General features: G+C 43.9%; 1 protein-coding gene across 8 annotated transcripts in view; it reads right to left on the bottom strand.

The window, feature by feature from the left end:
* The window catches only part of SUSD1 (sushi domain containing 1), a 163,783-nt gene extending 141,076 nt beyond the window's left edge, over positions 1 to 22,707 (bottom strand). For 6 of the 8 annotated variants that reach the window (XM_067040117.1, XM_067040115.1, XM_067040111.1 and 3 more), the window contains exons 1-5: positions 22,165 to 22,182; positions 11,724 to 11,837; positions 8,924 to 9,079; positions 1,964 to 2,116; positions 1,145 to 1,324 (exon numbers count right to left, since the gene is read on the bottom strand). In XM_067040117.1, coding sequence (XP_066896218.1) covers positions 1,145 to 1,324; positions 1,964 to 2,116; positions 8,924 to 9,079; positions 11,724 to 11,775 — 541 coding nt within the window. In that variant the 5' untranslated portion in view covers positions 11,776 to 11,837; positions 22,165 to 22,182. Of the gene's footprint in view, positions 1 to 1,144; positions 1,325 to 1,963; positions 2,117 to 8,923; positions 9,080 to 11,723; positions 11,838 to 22,164; positions 22,183 to 22,622 lie in introns of those variants that run through there. The other 2 variants (XM_059071554.2, XM_067040116.1) reach the window with 1 other exon arrangement.
* Positions 22,708 to 24,889: the final 2,182 nt, after the last annotated feature.

The raw sequence follows: 24,889 nt of genomic DNA, 5'->3' as shown, positions 1-24,889 counted from the left end.
TAGGTGAAATCTTTAAAAATCCTATTTATAGTATTCCAGAGAATAGAGAAAGAAGGAAATGTTTTCACATTCTTTCCTCAAAATTTAGAATAACATTAATACCAAAACCAATAAAGATGGCATAGAAAAGGAAAATAAACCAATCTCACTTACGGATATCAATGCAAGACTTCTAAGTAAAATTTAGCAAATATAATCCCGATTAAAAGAAAAAAAAACACCAAAGACCCAGAAGAATTCATTCCAGCAACCAGCATTGATCAGGAAATATAAGCCAGCATATAATTGGTTAAAAGGAGAAAAAATATATATGATCACCTTAATACATGCCTAAAAGACGTGATAAAATAACTCATTTCTGATTTCTTTAAATCCCAGTAAAATGGGAATAGTTGAAGCCTTCCTCAATATTATGTATATATAGTCAAAAACTGGTGAACTGATGAAGAGAGAGAAAGCCAAAAGTAGAAACAAACCAAAAGCCAACATCGTCACAAAAATGGAAGCAGTATACCAGAGTGCTTAAGCACACAATCTCAGAAACTAGAATTCTAAGTTCAAATTTCAGCTCTATCACTAGTTGGATAACCTCAAACAAATTACTTAACTTCTCCATGCCTCAGTTTTCCCATCTGTAAAATGTGATAATAATAGCACACACTCATAGGGATATTGTAATTGAATGAGTCCATCTATATATATAAATATATATATATATGCTTAGAACAGCACTTGACTCACATCACTCTCTCAGTGTATGAGTAGATGTATGTAACATCAAAAAGCCAAGATCATGAATGAATAATGAAACATTCCCATGAAAGTCAGGAATAAGAAAAGAATATTCAAAGTTAATACTACTACTTAAATTTCTGTTCTGAAAACACAAGCTAAGTGGTCAGTCAAGATAAAAATATAACTTTTATAAAAATAGAAAAACAAAAGATGGAATTATCATTATTTGCAGATGATAAAATATTATTCCTATAAATATCAAGAGAATCAACTGAAAACCTATTAGAAACAATAGGAATTTATTGGATTTATTTAATTCATTCAGTACCCCAAAGAGAGATTTAGAGAGAAATACGAAAACAATCTCAAGATGGTATAAGCTGGGAAGCTGGACCTTTGGAAAACTCACCTTGGCAATTTAATTTTGGGGATTCCCATGTGCCCAAGGCTGTGCAGCTTGAAACTGTATCTTCTGGGCCACTGAAGAATCCTTCTTTGCAAGCATAATGAACCTGGCTGCCAAGCCTAGAGGTATAATTTCCTATGATATAGCCATCTGGGACCTCAGGAGGGGTGCCACAGTCTATTTCTGAAAACAAATTAACGTCAAACTCATTACTATATGAATGTGAATTTTCAAAATTCATAATCTCTCTCCACCTCTACCTCCTGCCCTCTCCCCTCACCTATACACACCCGAGCCATATTTTAAATAGGCTGGTTCATTTCCACATGACTTCTGGGCATGTTTCCAGTGAGTGTCTCTATTCATTCTTCTGGCCTTCCACAGGTAATAGCATCTACACATGCACAAAACTGAAAGGATTTGGCAATCAACTCTCACTAATTGATACTAACTAAAGAGGAGAAGCCTAGCCCAGCAAAGTAAAACATCGGAATTGCACAATACCTTAAGATATATAGGCTTTTATAACTTCCCTGGTCACTTCTGAGATGGTGGCTCTTACCAGATCAGCTCTGTTTACTATCTAACATAATGGTTAATATCTGAATATCTATTACTACTCAAAATCCCCGAATTATACTAATTTTAGCTTTTTTAATATAGCCCCTTCTATCTTGACTGTTATTTTATTTCATAGGTTACAAAGGAACAGATCCAACACACATTCCCAACACAGACCCACAGATTTAGGCTTAGAGCAGGAGAAAGTCACCACCAACAGACTCTCACCTTCGGATGCTGCATTCTTTGGCAGAAACCCACCTGTGCATGACGTGGCATCTCTGGTTGGATGGAAAGGCTCAGGCCCACCCTTTGGCAAGTATCCATCCATACAGTAGCATTCAAAGCTCCCACGAGTGTTCACGCACCGTCCTCCATGCCTGCACCGGCCGGAAACCTCACACTCATCTATGTCTTGAGACCCATCCCAAATATAAGAAGGGAGAGAAAAACAGAAAAAAGAAAAAAAGTGGGGGGACATTGTGACAGCCACTTCTCACATTCCCAATCTACACTTATAAGTGAATGCATTTGTTTGTAATTGTACCATGAATTTTATTTTACTCCTTAAGAGTTCTTCTCCTGTATCCTTCACATCATAGGCACTAAGAAGTGCTCAATAAATATCTGTCAATGTGTTCTAAAAATTTATAAAAACCAACAAGTACCAACAAAACAAATAACCCAACAAAATGAACCCAAAAAAGTATGCTAAAAAAAGTCAATTACTATAAAATAAGGATAGCCTCAACCTCATACTAAAATATCTGAAGCAGAACTCCTAATACAAAACAATTTAGACCAGAGTGAAAAATGCTTTCCAGCTCATGAGCATAGGACGATGCAGCAAGAAGATAACTCAAGGGCTTCCCTGGTGGCGCAGTGGTTGAGAATCCGCCTGCCGATGCAGGAGACACGGGTTCGTGCCCTGGTCCGGGAAGATCCCACATGCCGCGGAGCAACTAAGCCCGTGAGCCATGGCCGCTAGGCCTGCTCGTCCGGAGCCTGTGCTCCGCAACGGGAGAGGCCACAGCAGTGAGAGGCCCGCATACCGCAAAAAAAAAAAAAAAAAAAAAAAAAGAAGATAACTCAGAAGGGTCTCGCTAATTTTACCAAGATTAGAAGGGCTTAAAACTTGAAGGGCTTGTCCTTCAAGAAGGACAAGACATGCTCCTTAGCTGACTTTTCCCCTTGACTGAAGATTGCCGGTGGTAGCAGGTCCAGGAGTAAAAACCACACAATAATTCAGAGGCTGAAAAAGAAATCTCTCTGCCAGTTAGCAGTCTTTTCCCCCCAGACCTGGCTTAGTGAACAAAATTTAAAACTTTGGAAACTCCATCAGAGCCACACACACACCAATTTCATTTAGAGAAAGAAAAGTACCTTAAGTAAAAGGGGACTTTTTCCAGGACATTTGCAAGAACCATCGGGGGGCAGAGGACAGGGGGGTCATTGTGACTGAAGGAAGCCTGGTTGTTCCCAGACTCTGGGATTTCAAAGACCAGTCATTTTGGAAGGACTGATATAAGGTGGCCAATATTCTATTTTCCCAGTAAAGACTTTTTTTTTTTTAAACTAGCACTATGATTTCATTTAAAAAAAGAATATTTTAACAACACCCCCCCCCCAAAAGGAAGAATATAATCTCAGAATCCTTTTAAATTGTTGAGTGTGATGTTATTAAAATTCACTACATTCTTTATATTGGTTTGCTTGTTTTTTGGTTTTGGTCCAAGGAACACCTCATCGCTTCCTGATTGTTGTCTGGGAACCAGTAATTCATTCAGTTGCTGGAGGAGACCCAAGTTACCAATTCTGATCAACCTACATCTTTAGTGCAGCAAACTTTGGGAACGCTGTGGGAGATCAGCTCCAGAGATAGCTGTCAACAATTCCTCTCCTTCCTTTCTTGCATGCTTCTCATCCCATCAAGAATGCAATCCATTTCCCCTCTCCTTGAGCTGGTCTTGAGACTTGCTTTGGCAGAAGTAACACAGTGCCTGCTCTGGACCCAGCCTGAGAAGACGGCTGGTAGCTTCCTCTTTCCCTCATTTATTTATTTATTTATTTATTTATTTATTTATTTATTTATTTATTTATTTTTAAGGTTTTTTTTTTTTTTTTTTTTAATGTGGACCACTATTAAAGTCTTTATTGAATTTGTTGCGATATCACTTCTGTTTTATGTTTTGGTTTTTTGGCGGTGAGGCATGTGGGATCTTAGCTTCCCGACCAGGGATTGAGCCTGCACCCCCTGCATTGGAAGGCAAAGTCTTAACCACTGGACCATCAGGGAAGTCCCCCTCTTTCCCTCTTTTAGAATCCAGTGTCCATTGCTGAAGAAAATCCGTGCTTGGGAGAGAGGCCCTAAAGATGAGATGCCATGTGAAGACAGAAGCCACATGGAGGAGAACTAAAGTGGCCTGGTGAACAGCCAGCATCAAGGCCCAAGCCATGTGTGAGAGAGGCCTTCTTTTTTTGGCTGTACCAGGCGGCATGCTGGATCTTAGTTCCCCCACCCGGGATCGAACCCTTGCCACCTGCAGTGGAAGCGCAGAGTCTTAACCACTGGGCTGCCAGGGGAGACCTGAGAGAGGACTTCTTTCATCTGCCAGCACAGCCCAGCCTCGCCCAGCCACCAGCTGACTATGTCTACACATTACAAAACCACATAGCCATGGAATTGTGACAAATTATAAATTGTTGTTTTAAACCCCTAAATTTGGGGGTAGTGGTGGGGTGGGAGGAGTGGGGTTATGCAGTAAGAAATAACCAAGACACTCTTGACATACAAAGAAACTGTGAAGTTCAAACAAGGTTAAGAGGATACTGTATTAATGAAAAAGAGGGGAGGTTCTGAGAAAACAATGAAGTCTTGGAAATTAAAAACAAAATATGAATGCCAAAAATAAAAACTCAATGGAGGCATTGAATAATAGGTTGGTCACTGCTAGAAAATAAATTCACAAATTTCAACCTGAGGAATTCTCCAAAGCACATAGAAATATTAATTATATAAGATGGAAACTATGGGACAAAAAAATGATACGAGGACAGACCCAAAATATTCAATATCTACTTAAAAGGAATTACAGAAGAGAATGGGGTAAATGTATAAGAATTAATATCAAGAGAAAAGTCTCTTGACTTATTTATTCAAATCCAAATAGCCTTTTAAGGTGACAGGCATGAATGTTGAAAAATGAGTCATTCTGAATTTCATGGAATAAGAGAAAAATCTATAATCCTCCTGAGAGAAAGGAATGGTAATTTATGAGGAAAAGAGAACCAATCTGACCCAGGACTTCTTGTCTGAAACACTGAATGCTAGATAGCACTGGAGTAATATTTATAGAGTTCTAAGGAAAAGAGAGCAAAACATCGTGCTATATTTAAGCAAAGGAATGACATTTTAGAACATGAGTGATCTCAAGAACTACACTACTGACATTTGCTTTCTGAAAAAGATTTTGAGAAAATACTCGAGCCAGTGAAAACATCAGAATAAATAATGTCAAGAAAGGGGAAGACATCATAAAACACAACAAAGAGTGGTAAGAAATGAAACCAGTAAAACAAATAATTGTTGACAACAGAATAATGGAAGTTTGGGTAATTGTTAAGAAAGGATTCTTAAAAGTAATATAAAATAAAATCAATCTCAATCTAGTACAAACTTTAGAAATGATTTCAACACTGCAGGATCTAACATGTGTTCCTAGATTGGATCCATCATTTTAGCTTATCAAGATTTTTTTATTCCACTGAGGAATTTGTAAAATGCGTTTATGTATATACCTTTAACACAGAAGCCATATTCCAGCCTGTCCCCCTGCCTCAGACTCCTCAAAGGTAGTGAGTGGGAAAAATGAATTTTTCAGTAGACTGCTAAAAATAAGGGCTCCAAGTATTATAAGGCAAAGATGCAGTGGTATGGAAAAGACTTGGAGTTTCTAGATACTGATTAGCTCTGTATGAGTCACTATAGGCATTAATCAGTTTGCTTTGGGTACAATCATTCAACAGCCGAATAACAATAATTGTTATAATGATTGTTAATAACAATAACTCCTGCATGTCATCTTGCACATGCCAAGCACTGTTCTAAACACCTCATTATTTATTACTGATTATTTTCCATCTTATTTAATCCTCACAATAACTCTGGGAGGTTGATGCTATTATTATCCCCATTTTACAGATGAAGTAACTGAACCATAGAATGGTTAAGTGGACTGAAGTCACACAGGCTAAGCAGTGCAAAAGCCAGGATCAGAAGCCAGACATCTGGCTTCTCAGACCTTATTCTTAACCACTATGCCACACCCTTTTCCCCTTTCCAGTCTAATTGTACCATCATCCAATCAACAATTCTCTATCTTGTCCACAGAGATTGTCAAAGATATCAATCGCACTAAGGATGTCTAGATGTATCTACCCTGTATCACGGAAATAAGTATGACACGATTTTGACTTTTAATCCCCTGCTACCTCCTAATGCTCACAAACCAGCCCTTTTCTAAACTTCTAGATGGACTTCCCTGGTGGTCCAGTGGTGAAGAATCCACCTTCCAATGCAGAGGACATGGATTCAATCCCTGGTCGGGGAACTAGGATCACACATTCCGCGGGGCAACTAAGCCCGCACACCACAACTACTGAGCTCACATGCCTCAACGAGAGAGCCTGTGTGCTGCAAACTACAGAGCCCACGCACTATGGAACCTGCGGGCCACAACTAGAGAAGAGAAAATCCGCACACCACAACTAGAGAGAAGCCTGCGCACTGCAACGAAATATCTCAAATGCCTCAACAAAGATCCTGCCTGCCGCATCTAAGACCTGACACAGCCAAAAATAAATAAAATAAATAAATAAATTTTAAAAATAAATAAATAAACTTCTAGAATCTTGGCTTGATAAACACGTTAAATTCATCAGAACAGCTTCTCCACGCAGTGGTAGATTCCATGGGGTGTCCAAGGTTACAACATGTTTGCTTGTGAAAAAATGTTCTGAGCAACCTTATTAACGTACTTAACTAATCAAGGGAGAAAATTCCCTATGCCCCATTCTATATATAGGATTATTTAATATTACCCACAGCCAGAACAACTCCTTGGTAGAAAGTAGCAAAACCGAGCAGGACACTCTGACCTCGTGCCAGGGCCCTGGTGTTCTATATTTAAAGTCTTTTCACGGATTTGAACGTCAAACAGACCCAGGTTTGAGAACTGATTCTGCTGCTTACTAGTTGTACTGATACCTGTTCCTTGACCTTTCCAAATCACTTCTGTAAAATGAAGTTAATTATAGTAGGTCTTTTTGCAGAGATTAAATAAAACATGTGGAAAGCACTTAGCACAGTGCCTGGCTGACCTTTGGTCCTCAGTACGTGTTAGCTAATAAGTGAATGGACCTCGCCTCTCTACTGACTCAGTTCTCCCTGGAGCACAAGCCACTCCTTTATAACCCTGACTCTGACCATGAGCAATGAGCACGCACATGCATACACTCACTGTCACAGGATTCTTGGCTGGAATCAGGGGAGTGGCCACATGGCTTGTTGCACTAGATCTAAATGCTCTAAGACAGGCCACCTTCCCTCCTCAAATGCCAAGTTCAGCTCAGAAACCTACATCTTAAGAAGCCACATTAGAGGAACACAAACACCCATTTAAAATCAGAACTGTTAAATTCATATCATTTATTGATATTATCCAGTGTTGGCAAGGATGTGAAGAAATGAAGACCTTCATGAAATGATTAGTGAGAGAGAATATCGGTATGAACTTTTTCTGGAATACAGTCTGGCACTATGTATCAAAATGTAAAATGTGTAGGTATCCCTTTGACATAGAAATTATTTTCCGGAATTTATAACAAGGAGATAATTACTTGTAAGAATGTAAGTACAAAAATGTTCATTAGAGCATTTCTTATAATGGCAAAAAACAGAAAAACAATCACAATAGGGAAAAAAATAACGAGTTCAGTAACATGGTACAGCCATGTAATAAATTCCATTCAGGGACTTCCCTGGTGGCTCAGTGCTTAAGAATCCGCCTGCCAATGCAGGGGACACGGGTTCAATCCCTGGTCCAGGAAGATCCCACATGCCATGGAACAACAAAGACTGTGTGCCACAACTACTGAGCCTGTGCTCTAGAGCCTGCAAGCCACAACTACTGAGCCCACGTGCTGCAACTACTGAAGCCAACGCGCCTAGAGCCTGTGCTCTGCAACAAGAGAAGCCACCGCAATGAAAAGCCCACGCACCTCAACAAAGAGTAGCCCCCGCTCTCAGCAACTAGAGAAAACCTGCGTGCAGCAGCAAAGACCCAATGCAGCCAAAAACTGAATAAATAAATTAATTATTTTTAAAAAGACTATGCATAGTCATCTTAGAAACCAGGAGTCTTTTCCTGCCTTTCCTCTTCATTACTGTTCAAAGATTTTCTTAGAAAACCTAAGAGCTATATTATCATGACAGGCTGTGAATAGAGTTCAGATAATACAGGAGCTACTGAAAATTAGGAGGGTTTTGCCCACCCCTTGTATTCGACCAACATATGCCCCAAATCTGACCTTCAAAGCTACTGAGGTCCTAAAAGCTTGACTTATTCACTCCTCACTCAACTTATTCCTCCAGGAGACAAGCCCACTTCTCTCACAGGTGCAGCATGCTGCTGCATCACAGGGCCCAACCCCTGGGCAATGTGCACAGAGCTGGCGGGTACCAGAGTCACTCCAAGGAAAATGCAGATGGCACACCATCTCGGAGAGCCCCCCCCCCTTGTTGTTTGTTATAAAACTTTTCAAACACACAGAACAAGAAAAAGAATATTACAGTCTCCCCTAGTCCCACCCCTATCCCCAAGATTCAACAGTCGTTCACATTTTGCCATGTAAAGTACCTTACAGATAAGATAACACTAGATACTTCATAACACCCCTGGGTACTTCAGCATGCAGCTCCCAAAATAAGAATATTATCCTAAATACCCCAGTACAGTTATTCCCTCTAACAAAGTGAACAATAATTCCCTAATATTAACTAATACTCAGTCCAAGTCCAAATTTCCCTCATAGATAAAGGAGAGTCCCTCCCTTAAATCACACTATGTCCTGTCCCCACCCTTGCCCTCCTCCACATCCCAGGTACCAGGCACCGTCCTGCTGTCACCATGTTGCCATCACTGCAGTCCCCTTCCCGAGTACCTGTGCAAAAGGTGCCGTCATTGGGGATGAACGTCTTGTTGTTGTTTGTGGCTCGATATCCTTCTAGGCAAATGCAATAAAATCCTCCGAGTGTATTGTGACAAGATGTGTGGTTCCCACAGACCACAGTGGCTCCGAACTGGCACTCATCTTTATCTGTTGATACATTGACACAACGCACAGAAAGGGCTGTCAATCCATACCACGATCAACCACCCAGACTGTTCTCCTGTGTTATGGACTTGAGAATCAATATTCCATGACAACAGCAGAAAGATCTATTTCCCCAGCCTCTTCTCCTCTCACTATGCTTCTCAGACTACAGGACACGGGCCTCTCGCAGTCTCGCACCAGGTGTGTTACAAAACCACAAGAGAAACCCAACATCTCAATCTGATAGTCAATCTGATTTGAAGACTGGGAGAAGGGAATGCTTTTTGAACTTCTCCACACTTAAAAAGATCTTGTCATAGGCCTGGGGAAACAAATCCAACAGAATCCCACTTTTCCAGCCCAACCGTTCTCTTGCTTTTTTTTAAACGAAAACCAGAGTAGGATGACTTTACATCCAATGATTAACTGGAAAATTTGTTACTTCTGAGTTACCAGGAGACACAATGGAATTAGTGCTCAAGCCTCATCCAGGGGCAGGGCTAATATTGAGGCAGGAGCAGCTCCTGCTAATTGTCAGTGATCCATATAAATAATGTTAATCACCCAGTAAGGAGGGGCTGGAACATGGGATGCTTGATGAGACCACAGAACCTGCCCCGAGTATTTCTAATTCAACAATTTGACATCAATGTAAAATGAAAGTAAACCTTCCTCCCATCTCTGTCCTCCAGCCCAGGGGTCAGCAAACTTTTTCTGTCAAAGGCCAGTCATAGGTCTCCAATTGCAACTGCTCATCCATACTTTGGAGCACAAAAGCAGTCCCAGACAATCAGTAAACAAATCAGTAATGAAAAACAGGCGGCAGTGAAGTTTGGCCCCCCCCAAGCTCCCATTTGCTGACTCTGCCCTAGCCTCTACCATCAGAGGAAACTCCTGTGACCAATTTCTTTTGCATCCTTTGAGAGCTGATCTAACCAGCTAGTTTTTTGGCGGGGGGATATCATCAACTTAGGAACTGGAGTTTTCTTGTCTGTTATTTAGTGTTTTATTCCACTACTGGTTCCCTCAAAGCAGTTCAGTCTCCTCCCACAATTGCACTCCATTCCTGCTAACTCAAGAGCCAACCCCTATGCCCCTCGCCAGCCCCACTCAAAATCTGGTGGGTTTTTTCTTTCATTTTTCTTATATTATCTTTTTTTAAATTTAATTAAACCTGGAACACTATTCATCATTAAAACCATCTGTGTGATAAGATCTGCATGAGAGCTCAGACTAGCAGAACAGACCCTCAAGGCATTGCCAGGCCAAGCGTCCAGTCAGTCCAGCTTACTGAACAGGGCACGGGGGTTTCAGATACAAGTCCACCTGTGCATAAGATGGAATATTCCCGTCCTTTGCCATTGTTTCTGAGGCGTATCTCCCCTGCAGACTTCATCAGAAGGGACATCTGTGTTTGTATGAGATTCTAGAATTCTTAGGTCCCTTGACATAATACCATGTTATAGCACCTCCGGCACACCTATGATCTTACCTGTAACCTACGGCGTGGTCTCATCAGGCCAAGTACTGCGATATGCAGTGTCTAGTGTTTGGGAGCAAGTACCACATAAATTAATAAAGCCCCCCCCACCCACTCAGAGAAGTTTCTATTGTTCAGAAGTCAAAGAACAATCAAGATTGCAGTGAGCTTTCATGAAAGGAGGACTTGAGTAGGGGAGGGAGTAGAAAAGCCTTGTCTGTGCTCCCCAATCCCAACTTCATTTCCAAGCACCTGCTCGTAAGCAGTGGGGGAAGACTCTTATGGGCAGAATTCTAAAGAGAGAAGGGTCAAGAAGGCCCAACTCCAGCCTGCAGGAATGGGCAATGGTGTGTGATTGTGAAAACGTGTACCTGTGAAGTAGAATATGACTTTTTAAACTCAGGACTTCATTGCCATTTTTCTTTAGGGAGGAAAAACAGAACAAAACAAAAACAAAGATACCACAGCAAGGCCGTATATACTGTCAATCCACAGCTACAGGGCAAAACTATCCATATTTTTACTGCAGGTAACATGGTTACTGTGAAACTCTATGAAACTCTCCCTCTCTCTGAATGGGGCTTGAACCTGGATAAGGTCTGACTCTCATGGCATGGTGAATGCTATGTGACAAAAAATTATCCCAGATGTTTCTAGCCTAAAGGTCTCTGTATTTCTTTAAGTCATCCAAGACCCTAAAGGGTCACAACTACAAAAAATTTGGAGGATGGATTCTGGTAGACATGAGACTCAAAGCAACAGTATTTCACCAATCAGCCAAAAAGTTGGCAACTGTGTTTTGTTTCTCCCCATGGTACTAAGCCGTTTCCTAACAAAACAACTAGAGAAATTTTAAAAATGCAATACTCACTCAAGTTGTTAAGTTAAACTCAAGAGTTAAAACAGATTTCAAATCTGTGTTAGGTCAGAGAGTTTCCAGAGATTCAAGTTCAGTGACCTCTAACATGAGGGATAATTCCTTGGAAATGCTAGAGAAAGGATACAGCCCAACACTAAAACAAAGACTTATTATAATTGACAAAACTTCTTGTAATAAACACACACGAACAAAATAATGTTTTCCCCCCAAGGACATCAACTCTTTAACTCTTGTTAATCTTGTTTCTTGACTCAACTTTTCAACTTAACCCAGGATTCAGTACTTACCAATACATTCAGTCCTCCCATTGCCTACAAATCCGTATTTGCAAATACACATCTTCTTCCCTCCTCTTTGCAAGCAGGTAGCATGTTCATGGCAAGTGGCACAGACATCTAAAGCTGAATCATAAATTATATATATCAGGAAAAGAACATTTCAATCACCTACTCTAGGTGAGTCACATTTTGGGTAATAAACAGTTAAAATGGAGAACCAAAATTTGAATACCAAAATTATGAAGGGTAGACCTTATCCCATCCTTAGAAACCTGCAACGGCTACCCATTGCCCATGGAGTAAAGTGCAAATCCCTCTACCTGGCAATCAATGCTCTTATCCGTCTAACCCCAGACTAATTCCTGCAGCCTCACTGCTCCCAAACCCAAATACACACAGTGTTCTCCAGGCAAGAGGCCAACTACTCTTTCCCATACATACATGCTATCCACTGTCTTATGTCATGCCATAGTCACTATGTTCCCTTCATCTAGAATGCCTATCTTTCCTTCTCTGTCCAACTAGCACCTATTCCTATTTCAAGACCCAGTTTAATCATCACACTCTCCCTGAGGTCTTCCGCATTCCTTCATTCTTGAGGAGGAATAGTTCCACATCAACCATATTAATTTGTCAGTATATTCTATTCCACCTCTGTCCTCCCAGCTTGCTATTATGAACGAGCTTCTCAAGGACAGGGATTATGTCATTTGCCCACACATCATTATGGCATGGTATAAACATTCAGTGTCTTTTTATTGACCAACTGGATAAAGGAAACTGCAGTCCTACTGCCTACAACTTAAAAGGCAAATGGAAGGGAGAAGAACTCGTCTATTGCCCTATCCATTTTCCTTTTAGGGAAACAGTGGTGAATGTGTTTAAAATGTCAGTGAGATAACAGCCAGGTCCCAGCAGGATGACCAGATCCCAATTATTTAGATAAGCAGCAAAAATGTTTGGGGCTAAAATCCCTGAAACATTCAAATCTACCAGATGGTGATACATGGCCCAAGACCAAACAAGAATTTCTACCCGAGGCTATGTGGGATACTGTGTTGCACTCCCAGTGTCTGTAATATCAGGAGTGGCCTAGTAAGGAGAACATATCAGCATGGAATTTCATCTTAGTCTTGGCCCCATTACCACCCAGGTAATAAAGACTTAGCTCTCAGGCTGCTCTAGGCATGAAACCAACTGAGATAGGGATATATATAAATTCTCTTAACCACGTTTGTTTTTTTTTTAAACAAAATATAACACAAAAATGAGACAAGCCATGCTTATCACTAATATTAAATTAACCATAGGATATTTACAAAATTTATTATATCCCAGACCATAAAGAAAAATGCACCAAGTTTCAAAAAAGTAGAAATTATAGAGGTCATACTGACTACCATGTAATAATGTAATAAAACTCCAAAATAAAACATAAGACTTGCATTCCCAAAAGGAAACCTACTTGGAAACTACAGAACACTCTCCTAAATAATTCTTGGGGCAAAGAGGATATCAACATTGAAATGTTTAAATACCGGACATAAAAGCTTATTTACACCAGAAAATTTGAGTTTGACATGTTTTTATATTTTAAAAGAGAGAAAGAAAAGCAGGCAGCTGGGGGTATGGAGGAAACTAAAATTTTAATACAAGAAGCTTGAAAAAAAGGAAAAAACAAAATTGGGGTTTATAAGGGGGGTGGTTAGGACTCAGTAAAGATTAAAAAGATGTTAAAGAATTAGAAAATGTACTCAAATTCATTGGAAAAACAAAAAACTTTTGCCAAAGTCAGTGCATCATAAAAACCAGTAGTCAAAACTCAAGACCAGTGAAGGAAAAAAAGGGTATATACAAACATGCAACATTAGGAATAAGAAAGAGCTTGTAACAAAAAATATATAACAATTTCTTTTAAATTACAAATGAAAGACTTCCAGTTAAACACAGCAGATTTAATACACTTGCAACCCTCACCCAAAAATTTAAAAATGAAATCAAGGACCAGAATGGTATAAACCCTGGGAGAGATGACAGCAGACAAGGATGTTGACGATATTTCAGAAGATGAAAGAGACGGACATATGGGAACTGCCTGAGAGGAAGAAGTAAAAGCCAAGGAAGGAAGGAAGGAAAGAAAGGAAGGAAGGAAGGAAGGGAGGGAGGGAGGGAGGGAGGGAGGGAGGGGAAATTAATTAAAATAAAATTTAAAACGTAAATAAAAGCCAACTTGAAAGGCTCAGGAATGGAGTCACTTAGCACCCCAGAAGGCAAGCATTAAGGGTACGGGCTGAGAGTTAAGGAACAAGTTGAAAATATGGAGGAGTAGTTAGATGCTCAGATCCTCTAACTCACCCTGGCATAAGATGGAGTTTTACAACCTGGAGAAAACAGACCAGGAAGGCTCCTGATTATACGGGCAACAGACAGAGCTGAAGGGAGAATGAGTTCCCATACTAAATGTCCACCAATATGGGGTAAATCTATTTAACCATTTTAACATTTTAATACACAACATTTTAAAACAGTACCATAAGGACACTGTCAATCCATAATCACATGCAACCAAAATCCTGGAAATACCTTCTAAATAATGGGTCCTGGGTCACCTCCACAAAACCAGCTGTGGTCAACCATATAATGATGAACACCTCAGCGTGTGTGGGTAGTACAAAAATAGATATAAACACTAGACTTTTTTTTTTAAGTATAGTTGATTTACAGTATTATGTTAGTTTCAGGTGTACAGCAAAGTGATTCACTTATACATATATATGTATGTATCTGTATTCTTTTTTCTATTGACACAAACACTATACTAATGAAATAAACAATAAAATGATAAGATGTTTGATTTTTTTCCTATATGGAACACTTATCTTTATAAAGATGGCAGCATTTTTATATCCATCCAGTTCTAGAAACTTACATTAGATAGAAAATGATTACTTCATGTAACTGTTGAGAGAATCTAATAAACACAAATATTAAGAAGCAAAGTAGTACCACCCACAGGCTCTGATCTTGTTAAACCACAGGCTCTGATTCAGTTGGTCTGGGGTGAGACCCTGTATTTTGCATTTCTAACAAGCTGCCATGTGGACTACATTTTGAGTAGCAGGGATTCAAGGGCCCCTGAAGTCCTTTCCCTCTGATGTTCTGACACTTCATTCCTAGGGTACCTGTTTTAATGATCCATTAGGAATAATTTAGTATAAGTGTAGCCCCAAGGACAGTACCTGTCATGTTTGGCTCAATAAATGTTTGTTTCCCACACTCGTGAAAAAGACAAGATGTGTGCCAGTCTACCAAAGGCTTCCCAGACCACCCGCAGAAGAGAAAGTGGTTTCCAGAGGTAGAGGGACCTCAGCTGAAGCTTCTTGTTCAGCCATGATTAGACCAGTCTGCAGGGCCTAGTAGGGAGGCCCTCTGAGTTCTAATGGCTTGAGGGACAAAGTTGTCTTCTGGGGAAAAAAAAAAGGGGGTAGGAAACACAACCTCAATACAAGGAAAGGCAGGGGCTGGGGTGGGGTTGGGGGCTGCTTCTGACCACACAATAGTGTCCATTGGTCAAAAGCTCAGTTAAGAATCACTGGAGAAGAGCATAAACAACTAGTCTACAAAGCAATTTTGCAACAATGTTAAATATTGCAGACATTAATTACATATTTATTCCTTTCTAGTTTATAGTTTTTTACTGCTACATAATGAATTACTCCAAAACTTAGCAACTTAAAACAACAATAAACATCTGTTGTCTCTCTCTCTCTCTCTTTCTCACACACACACACAAACACACACACACAGACACACACACAAAGAATCACTGGAGACAGAGTAACCAATTCAACCCAGTTTTTTTTGTTTGTTTGTTTGTTTTGCGGTACGCAGGCCTCTCACTGCTGTGGTCTCTCCCATTGCAGAGCACAGGCTCCGGACGCACAGGCTCAGCGGCCATGGCTCACGGGCCCAGCCGCTCCGCGGCATGTGGGATCCTCCCGGACCAGGGCACGAACCCGTGTCCCCTGCATCGGCAGGTGGACTCTCAACCACTGCGCCACCAGGGAAGCCCTCAACCCAGTTTTAATACTAAAAGTCCCCTGTCCCAGGAAACCCCTCAGTTCGGTGCAAACCACGACAGTTGATCACCCTACTTGGAGAGCTTGTTAAAACAGAATCCCCACAGAGTTTGATTCAGTAGGTGTGAGTGGGGCCTGGGAATCTGCATTTCTAAGAAGCTCCCAGATGCACCACACTACCAGCAACACTGAAAGTCTCCCTCAATCTCAAGGACTTGCGTCAGAATCCTGGGGAAAGAAAAGGTAATACCGAAGACATCTTTCACCAAGTCTAGACTGAGGCACAGCATAGCCATGGGACCAGCGTGACAGAGAGAAAAACCCAATGGAGAAGAATTCTCCAGGCCTGTGTCAAGACCACTGTGCCTTCCTTATAACCTGGGGGTGGAACTGTGTCAGGCAGCAGCTTCACATCCATGTCAAGGATGACTTGACTTCTGTCTTCAGCAGATTCTGCTCAGGAGAGCAGAGAGGTGGCTGCCACACAGTAACTGAGGGGACTACCTCAGGGGCGAGAGATCCCCCCTTCCCCTTGCCCTAGGGATGCCTAGAATTACTGGCAGAGAAAGAGGAGAGTGTGGACGCCAAAAATCTAGGAGGAAAAGCCTGACAAGTACTCTTTGTTACTATTATTGTGTCCCCCAGCTGAAGGTTGCCACCCTAGATTCACTTCCCTTCTCTACCCTGCAGTGACTAAGCCAGCTAAATCCACATCCAACAATGAGAGGACCAGACAGGTTTTGGTGTCTCAACTTCGGTTGGAGTCTTCTCTCTTGCTCCCTAATTATGTGATCGAAGGCAAATGAAACCGTCAGAGCTCTGGTTTTAATCTGTAAGACGGAGATCGTGTTGCGAAGATTAAATGAGAAATATAAATGCTGTATGAGCTCAAAGCACTAGACAAAGAGCTAATTTACATGAATATCTTTGTCTCTTTCCATAGATATTGTTATAGTTGTTAGAAACAAGTCATGCATGATGCAGTGCCTGGTAGGAGACACACTGGTTCGGAGCAGGGTTGAGAGAGAGAGATCACTTGGGCTACAATCCTAGCTTGGCCACTTGCTAGCTGGGTAATCCTTGATCATCTCTGTGCCTCAGTTTCCTGTAAATCTGTAATATGAGGATGATAATAAACCTACCTCATATGGTTGTTTTGAGGATTAAAGAGTAAATGAGTTAATACGCATAAAGCAATTAGAATGTGAGACATTATTAATACAACCACTCAACAGCTCTTTGTTAATGAGTAAATGAAGGTACTGACAGCTAGCCAGCTCCCAATTATACTTATGAAGAGAGTGATGGAGAGCTGCACTGATGCAAAAACCCAAAGCAACATCGCTGTGTGGACAGATGCCCAACTATTCATGGGGCTGATATTCTGGGAACCATAATACCTTCATTTCCATGATCAGTCCTTACTTCCTCCACATCCTCCCAGCCTTCTGGGTAATACCTGACTCAGAAGTTGGAAATTCAGCTTCTTCACCCTTTCAGCCCTGCTCACCCCTCGCCGCCGCCCCCCCACACACACCACGTAAACCTCGACATCGGGATGGAGTGGAGGCTGCCAGCCTGAGACTGCTCCTCTCGCTCTGTATTTCAATACTCAAGCAACAACTTACATGCACTCTTGAAATAACAGCAGCTGGACTGCGACAAAACAGTGAAGAGATTTTGTCTACTGTCGAGGGAAGAAGAAGTGTTAAAAGCACAAATAGAGTGCTTGAATTCAAATCTTAATCTCATCCCCAGCCATTCTCGGTCAGACCAAACAAGCCCACTGCACAACCTTCCTGAGATCCTGTCTCTCAAACTTGTGGAGACATGTGGAAACAGATCCAATGAGCTGAGGAAATAAGCAAAGGGGCGCAAAGCTCAGGAAGAGAAAGCATTCCCAAGTTTTCTGCAACACTATGGAAAATTGCATTGCTTGTAAGAGACGGCATCAAATTCCAGAAACAGAAGGAACCTGAGAGACCTCCTCTCCAACATCCCTCACAGAAAAAAAACAAAAACAAAAACATAGCCTGTGATTTAAAAATCCGCCAAAGGACTTCCCTGGTGGTCCAGTGGTAAAGAATCCGCCTTCCAATGCAGGGGACGTGGGTTCCATCCCTGGTTAGGGAACTAAGATCACACATGCCGTGGGGCAACTAAGCCCGTGCCACAACTACTGAGCCTGCCCGCCACAACTAGAGAGAAGCCCACGCACTGCAAGAAGGAGCCTGCGTACCACAACGAAAGATCCCGCATGCCGCAACTGACACGATGCATCCAAAAAGAAAATAAATCAATAAAATATTTTTAAAATAATAATAAAAAATAAAATAAAAATCTACGAAGACAGAGAGCACTCCACTCTTTCAAGCAGTATAATCCTTGTGGGGCAATGGGAACCATCATCCAGTCCCCTTCTCCTCCCCAACCCAGGGCTGCCGTTCCCCATCAGGAACCCAGAACCTTTCCTTGTGTAAAATGGTTATCAGCCCGCAGCTGCTTTTGCTCTTTTGCCCTCTTCTGACCATTTTCCTGTTTGACCAAGACCAACTTGCAGAGGGGGTCCCACACCTGGCCTCCAGACTAGGAACCAACCCATGCCGAGCACCCCAATATCAATGCTTTTGAGCTCTGAGCAAAGCAGCCACACCCTAGGTTTATGTCCTGAATGTCACACATGAACAGGCTGCCTCACATTCTCGAGCAAGCTGAATACCTTTTTTTTAAAAATCCATGCAGTTCAACACCCCTGTCTCCTCTGCAGAGCTAAGGCCAATAGGCCTCTTGCCACCCTTGGCTGCAGAGACCTAGGAGCCCATTTTAGGATTTGACCAGAAGCTGAGGATGTGCCCAGGGCCAAGTCCTTGGAGTGGGAACACAGGCCATGGCGGGGATCATCTTCATTGGCTCTAATCCTGCTCCATTACTTTGAGCAACTGTAAGTCACTCCAAAACCACGCACCCGCTCCGTTTCCCTTCTTTCCTCCTCTTCGTCACTGAACAGGGAATACACTGCTGTGATTCATGAAGACGGAGTGAAGATCAAGCCTATGGAATGCACGATTCAGGAAGTCAGGTGTACCTTACACAGTAACAACTTCCCCAACCCTCTCCACCATTGCTCCCCAAGCCTCTCTAGGCCTCTGCCCGCCCTCTGGCCTTCACAAACCCCAGCCACTCCCAGACTCAGAGCAATGCCAGGAAAAGGGTAAGAAACAGGACTGACTGGTTCCAGCCCTCCTGGCCCACTCCTAACCTCTCTGTTCCCCTAGGGCTTGGCACCTGGCCGCCACCAACACCCTCCTGCTCTACCAACTACCACTTCACACTCCCCTCACACTCAGGCCACCTGACTTTGGCTCCCCTACTCTCTCCTCCCTGAAACGTCTTGGATAACAATTAAATGTAATTCAGCAATGTTACTGTGAGAGACTGAATGTACAAATGGACAACCCCAGACCACACATAAAAATAGAACTCTGACCCACAATCTGCAGCCATCGGTCTAGGAAGTCAAACCACAACCTCTGTAGCAATAAGTCCCAAGTGGTCAGGATTTAATCAATATTGGACAGCTTCCATAATTTTTGCCCACGCTTCAAACTTAGGACCAATCAGCGAAAGCCAAATATACTCCCCTAACCAATCACACGAGATGCCTGCTGTCAGAGAGAAGCTATCTCCAGCTTCCCCATGGCAACATCCTCCAACCAACCCGGGCATACCTGAAACCTTCCTTTCTGTTCCACTGTAAAGTTCTTACACTCCCCGGCCTGCCTGTGAGTCTCTGACAAATGTAAATGGTGATCGCTGACTCTTTTGCTAGAGCAAGCTTTGAATAAACAGCCTTTGCCTGTTCTCATTTGAGTGGTCTTCGTTTATTTCCATACCAGATTCCTAATACAAGCCACAGTCCCTACTCACAGGAGCTCTTAGTCTAGTAAACAATTACCATGCAATATGGTGTAAGTGTATAGGTACTTTATAAATATGTATGTATATAAGTAAGCGTGTAGTGGCCCGTGTAATACGGTACATAGGGGCTTCCAGGAGGGAGGACAATTGGGCTGCTTTTGAAAAATGAACAGCACTAAATAGCTAGCTGTGGGGGAAGGGAAGAGCTGTTCTCCATTCTTCTCCTTCCCTCCCCTCTCCCTATGGAGCTTTCCCACTTGTAGACCAACTTTGCTTTTTGACCTGCTCCAATAAATATCTCCTTTATTTTTCCATTTTCAGTTTCTCCTTCTACCCAATAATTCCCCTCATTCGTGCCAGAGTCTGCTTTACCACTGCTCCCAGCAAAAAAATTTCTTGCACTGACCTGGCCAGCCCCACTGAATGCTATCTTCTCTTTCCTTCTATCTTCTATCTTCTTTAAAGAATATCTACTCTGCAGCCAAAGTCCTGCACTCACTTGAGCCCTCTGTATCTGGCTCTCACCCTCACTGCTCTGCTAGCTCTGGCTTCCACTGACAGAGTCACCAAATCCAAAGCCTTGTTCTCAGTCTCCACTTGCTTGGCTCCCCTTCCTCTGGTTTCCTTGATGCTCTACTAGCCCGGTCTTCCTCCGATCTATGCAGCCACTGCTCTTTCTCCTCCATGTGCATCTACCATCTTAGCTTAGTCTTTCCAAGAATCTGTCCTTGGTCCTCTTACTCTTATCAACCCCAAGGCTTCAAGTGACCATCGAGTCTCCAGCATTTGCACACACTTACTGTCCACAGTCTCAACTCCCTGTTGGTTTCATCTCTCCAAAAGTCCTAGCATTACCTCGAATTCAGGATCTCCAAAACAATTAGGCATCTTTCTTCCAAAATCTTTTTTTCTCCTCCCATAGACCCACATACCCAAGTCACCCAGTCCTAAACCCTTAGTGTTCCATCTTCTCTCTTCTGTTCCTTTGCACCTTAATATCTGTCATTAAGTCCTTCCAGTTCTCTTTCCACCTTATCACCTACATGCAGTCCTCATCTCCCGCTGTCATGACTGTGGGGCCAGTCTTTTGGCCTCAGAACTTCTAGAACAGATATTACAACTTCCTCAATGGCCCTAAGCATTCAGTCAGTTCCCACACTGACCACTGCAAGGAAACCTGCCCTTAATCAAACCAGGTTCTACACAGTTGTAAATGATGGGAAAATGCCTGTGTAAGGAGAGGAGGCTCAACCAGGCAACCCCGGCTTCCATTTCCCAAAATTCACCCCACAGCCATTAAGCAATTGCAGATGGATGGCCTTAGGTAGTTACTTTGTTCAACCATCTCAGGCCAGCAAGCCAATGGGACCCCAGTGGACAGTTTCCTAGGCTACAGTCTTAACACAAAGATTCTGAAATAGGCTCCAAGCATCTGCAAGCTTTTACGCACACTGCTGTGGGAGACCAAGTTAGAGAAGGAAGTTAGAAAGCCCACCAGAGCATCTGATGTATAAAAATGGCCACTCCAGGAGGTTCGGCTGTCAAGAAAAACACCGTCCAGTGATGGTAAAAGTCCCAAGGTAAAGAGAATTGAGGGGAACAGGAGTCTGAGCCACAAATTCCCCTCATATCTCCTTACATAGAATTTGCCATCCACTACAGGAGGAGTGTTTCATTTTCTGAGGAAACCTGGAAGCTTTTCTTATACCAGTTTTTACATCACTCCCTGTACTAAAAGCTGCAGTGATTTCCAATGGCTACTCACTGCCCAGGAACAACTAAGTCTAAATGCCTTGGTCTGCCAATCACCACACTTTGCCTTCTGGTTAAATCCAATCTGCTTTTCTGACCCCCATTTCTCACGCACCTCCTACATACCAGTCAAACTGAAACACAGCCCCCATGCTTTCATGCCTTCCTGTGGTTCCTCACTTTGTCCCCTCCACCTGGAATTTATTCATTCTACACATATTTGTGGAGAGCTGCTGTGCCCTCTGCTATGAGTTGGGATGCCTTTTCCTCCCCTTCCCATATCCAAATATTACCAATCGTTGTTGGCCCAGTTCAAAGGTCACCTCATCCATGAGGCCACCAGATTCCCTTGGTCAGAAGTAGTCTTTCCCTCCTCTTACCACCCACCTCTTCAGAGCACGGATGGCGTCCTGCCTTTATTACAGTTATTTGAGTAAATGCCACCTCCCCTCCGTGTCTGAATCCTCTGCGTAACTCGTACCACGTTCAACACTGCGTTCTGCAGGGGGAATAGAAACTTCTCCAACTGCCTAGAAATGGTTTGTTTGCTTGTCTGTCTTCTGCAGAATATGAGCTCAGTGAGGACCAGAACAAGGACCTCATATCCTTCACAGGGAAACTATTCGAGGACCATTCATCTGTTGAATGAATGGCTTAATGACTGCTTTATTCCCATAAACTTCCTTACACTTCTTCCTCACCGTATTAGCATCTGGTTCTTCATCAAAGAGAAAAAATTAAAAGGTAGAAAGACAACTGCTCCGAGTCAAGAATTTGTCGCAGAAAAGCCACAGCCGGGCCGGAAGCGTGACAGTGCAGGCGGAACGCCCTTCCACGCCCTCGCGCGCCGGGAGCGGCTCTCCTGGGGGGCACTCTCGCTCGCGCCCGGCCCCCACTCGCGCCAGGTCCCCCGGGGGCGCGGGCCGGGCCGCTGCGCACTTGTCTCCCGCAGCCCCAGACCAGGCCGGAGGTGGGGAAGCCCGCCCGGGAGGCCCTCCCGCTTCTCGGAGCCCCGCCCTCCGATCCCCCACCTGCGCCCCGCTACCCGGCTCCTCGCCAGCCCGGCCCAGGGGCGGGGGAGAGTCCAGGGCGCGCCCGGCGTCGTCCGGACCGCCTCCCCCCGCCCCCCGCGCCGCGCCTGCTCCCCGCCTGCACTCACCGTCCGCTGCCGGCGCTCGGGCCTCTCCGAGGGCCAGGCTGAGCAGCGGCAGGAGCGGCAGCAGTCGCCCAGGCGGGAAGCCGGCGCCCCGGGGCCCCCGGGCCATGCCGCCGCCGCCGCCGCCGCCTCCCTCTCGGCGCGCCCGCGACTCCTCCTGCGGCCCCCAGGCGCCGAGATAAGGCGGCGGGCGCCCGGGGGAGGGGGCCGGGCGGGCCGCTTCCGGCGCCAAGCTAGGGAGCTGAAGGGCTCCGCGGGGTCCCGGGGAGCGGCGGCGGCGGCGCGCGGGCCCTTCCTCTCCGCCAGGCCCGCGCGCCGCGGGGGGACGCTCGTTCAGCCGCTCGCGGCTTCACCTGGCCGTGCCCCCTGCTGCGCGCCGGGCACGCCGGGGGGTCCGGGGACACGCTGCGGGTCCGGCTTAGTGACACAGCCGAACGTAGAGTCCCGGACTGTGCCAGAAGGAAAGGTCCCCCGTGCGCTAAGCGTGTGGAACGATCGCGGGATCCAAGGCGGTTGGGAGCTCAGGGAGGCACCCCCGGGGTAGCGGAGGCAGAGGGGTTAGGGGTGGAAGGAGCGGGAATCTTCCAGGAGCTGAAAGCGAGCCGGGCGACGTGGCTGGAGCTCCGAAGGCGAGAAGCCGCCGGTCCAGGCCACCTAGGGGCGCCAGGCTTGACCAGGCGACAAGACCGTCTGGGGCGAGAGAGCTGGCAGGACTTCCTGCCGCTCCGACGACACTCAACTTGGGGCGTCAGGGAGGTGTCAGGAAGAAGTAAGCGAAGACCTGAGAGTGAGAAGGGCGCGGGAGAGGAATCTAAGCGGTGAGAGGCGGGGGCAAAGAGACAGACTAGAGAGTGTATTCTAGTAATGGCGAGCAGGACCGCCTCAGGTTGGGACGGACGGCTGGAGAGCGGCAGCAAAATGCGAAAATAAAGAAGACTTCATAAAGCAAGTCAAGGACGTTGCTCAGAAGCTGTCACGGGGTTTTCAGCAGCGCGACCTCATCAGGAAAGGCTCCCAGGCTCGGCTCTGTGGGATTGGGATCGGGTCTCAGGAGGCAGGGAGATTGCCTGGAGCTGCTTCAGGGCTCCAGACAAGAAACGACACGACATTGTCAGTGCCCAGGAGCAGGGCACTGACAATGAGTATGGAGAGAAGTGGCAAATAAGAGTGGTACTGGGTGGAATCCACTGGATTTTATGGCCAGTGGACTGTGGTGGACAAGGAAAGAGAAATTACAGATGTCACCGAAACTTTTGGTTTGGGCAACTGGGTTGATGGTGGCAGGAGGCACTGAGACAGAAACACAAAGGGAATTGTGGCAAGTTAGGGTAGAGAGGCTGCAGGGGGAGAAAAAATAAGTTCCAGGTTGAAGGCTTTCAGCTCGGGATGTCTGGAGGGCTCCCCAAGAGCAGAGCCCCCCACTCCTTCTACCCATATCCTCACTGACTTTCTCTCTGTGCCTTGAGCCCACTCTAACCCTAACCACCCGTGAACACGCCCATATAAGGGCTCAGCTTGTTGTGCAGCCTTAAAAAGAAGTCGTTAAAAATACACTTCCGAGGACCTTTTGCAGCAGGCTTTCTTGCTAATTATTTTTTGCTCAGCAAAGATAAGAGCCTGCTTTGGGGAGCAGGAGATGGACAGTACAGGTAGTGCAAACTATCTCCTATTATTTAGACAGTTTCTTTGTTAAGCTCCGCTCTCCATGAACTTTGAAGTCACTGTTTCAACAAAAATACATTCAAGACATTTTTAAGCCAACCTATACCTCTCCTTCTCTGCCATGCTCCTCTGAAAAATAAATAAATTTAAATACATTTGTGTATATATGTGTATAAGTATATATATATATATATGTTTTTTTAACTGGTGATGTCAGGGAAAAATATCCAAAACTTGGAAATGGGCAAAAGAGATTACTGGGTGTCTTTTCAGTGGGGTGCTGGGTGTTGTGTAGTAAGTAGCCCTTCTGGAGACTGATTCTAGAGGGTTGTGCACCTTTAATGGACTTTCTATTGACTAGGCTATTTATAACTCTGTAGGGGTAAAGTTAACTAGCAGAAAGTTGATGATAATGCAAAAGATTCTTGTCCATAGCAATGCAAGTTAATTTTTCCAGTAGAGATATGGGTGATTTCTGCCAGATAAAAAATAAGATAAACCTAATTAGATTTTGTCTTATATGATATAAATCAGTTACCCAGTTTTGCATCGATTAGCAATTCATTTCATCATTCCTAACTGAAATATATATCATATATATACATATA

This window comes from Kogia breviceps, chromosome 8, assembly GCF_026419965.1.
Source record: "Kogia breviceps isolate mKogBre1 chromosome 8, mKogBre1 haplotype 1, whole genome shotgun sequence".
NCBI classification, from domain to species: Eukaryota; Metazoa; Chordata; class Mammalia; order Artiodactyla; family Physeteridae; genus Kogia; species Kogia breviceps.
The sequence above is the reverse complement of the archived record's forward strand: the minus strand, read 5'-3'. Positions and strand labels throughout refer to the sequence as shown.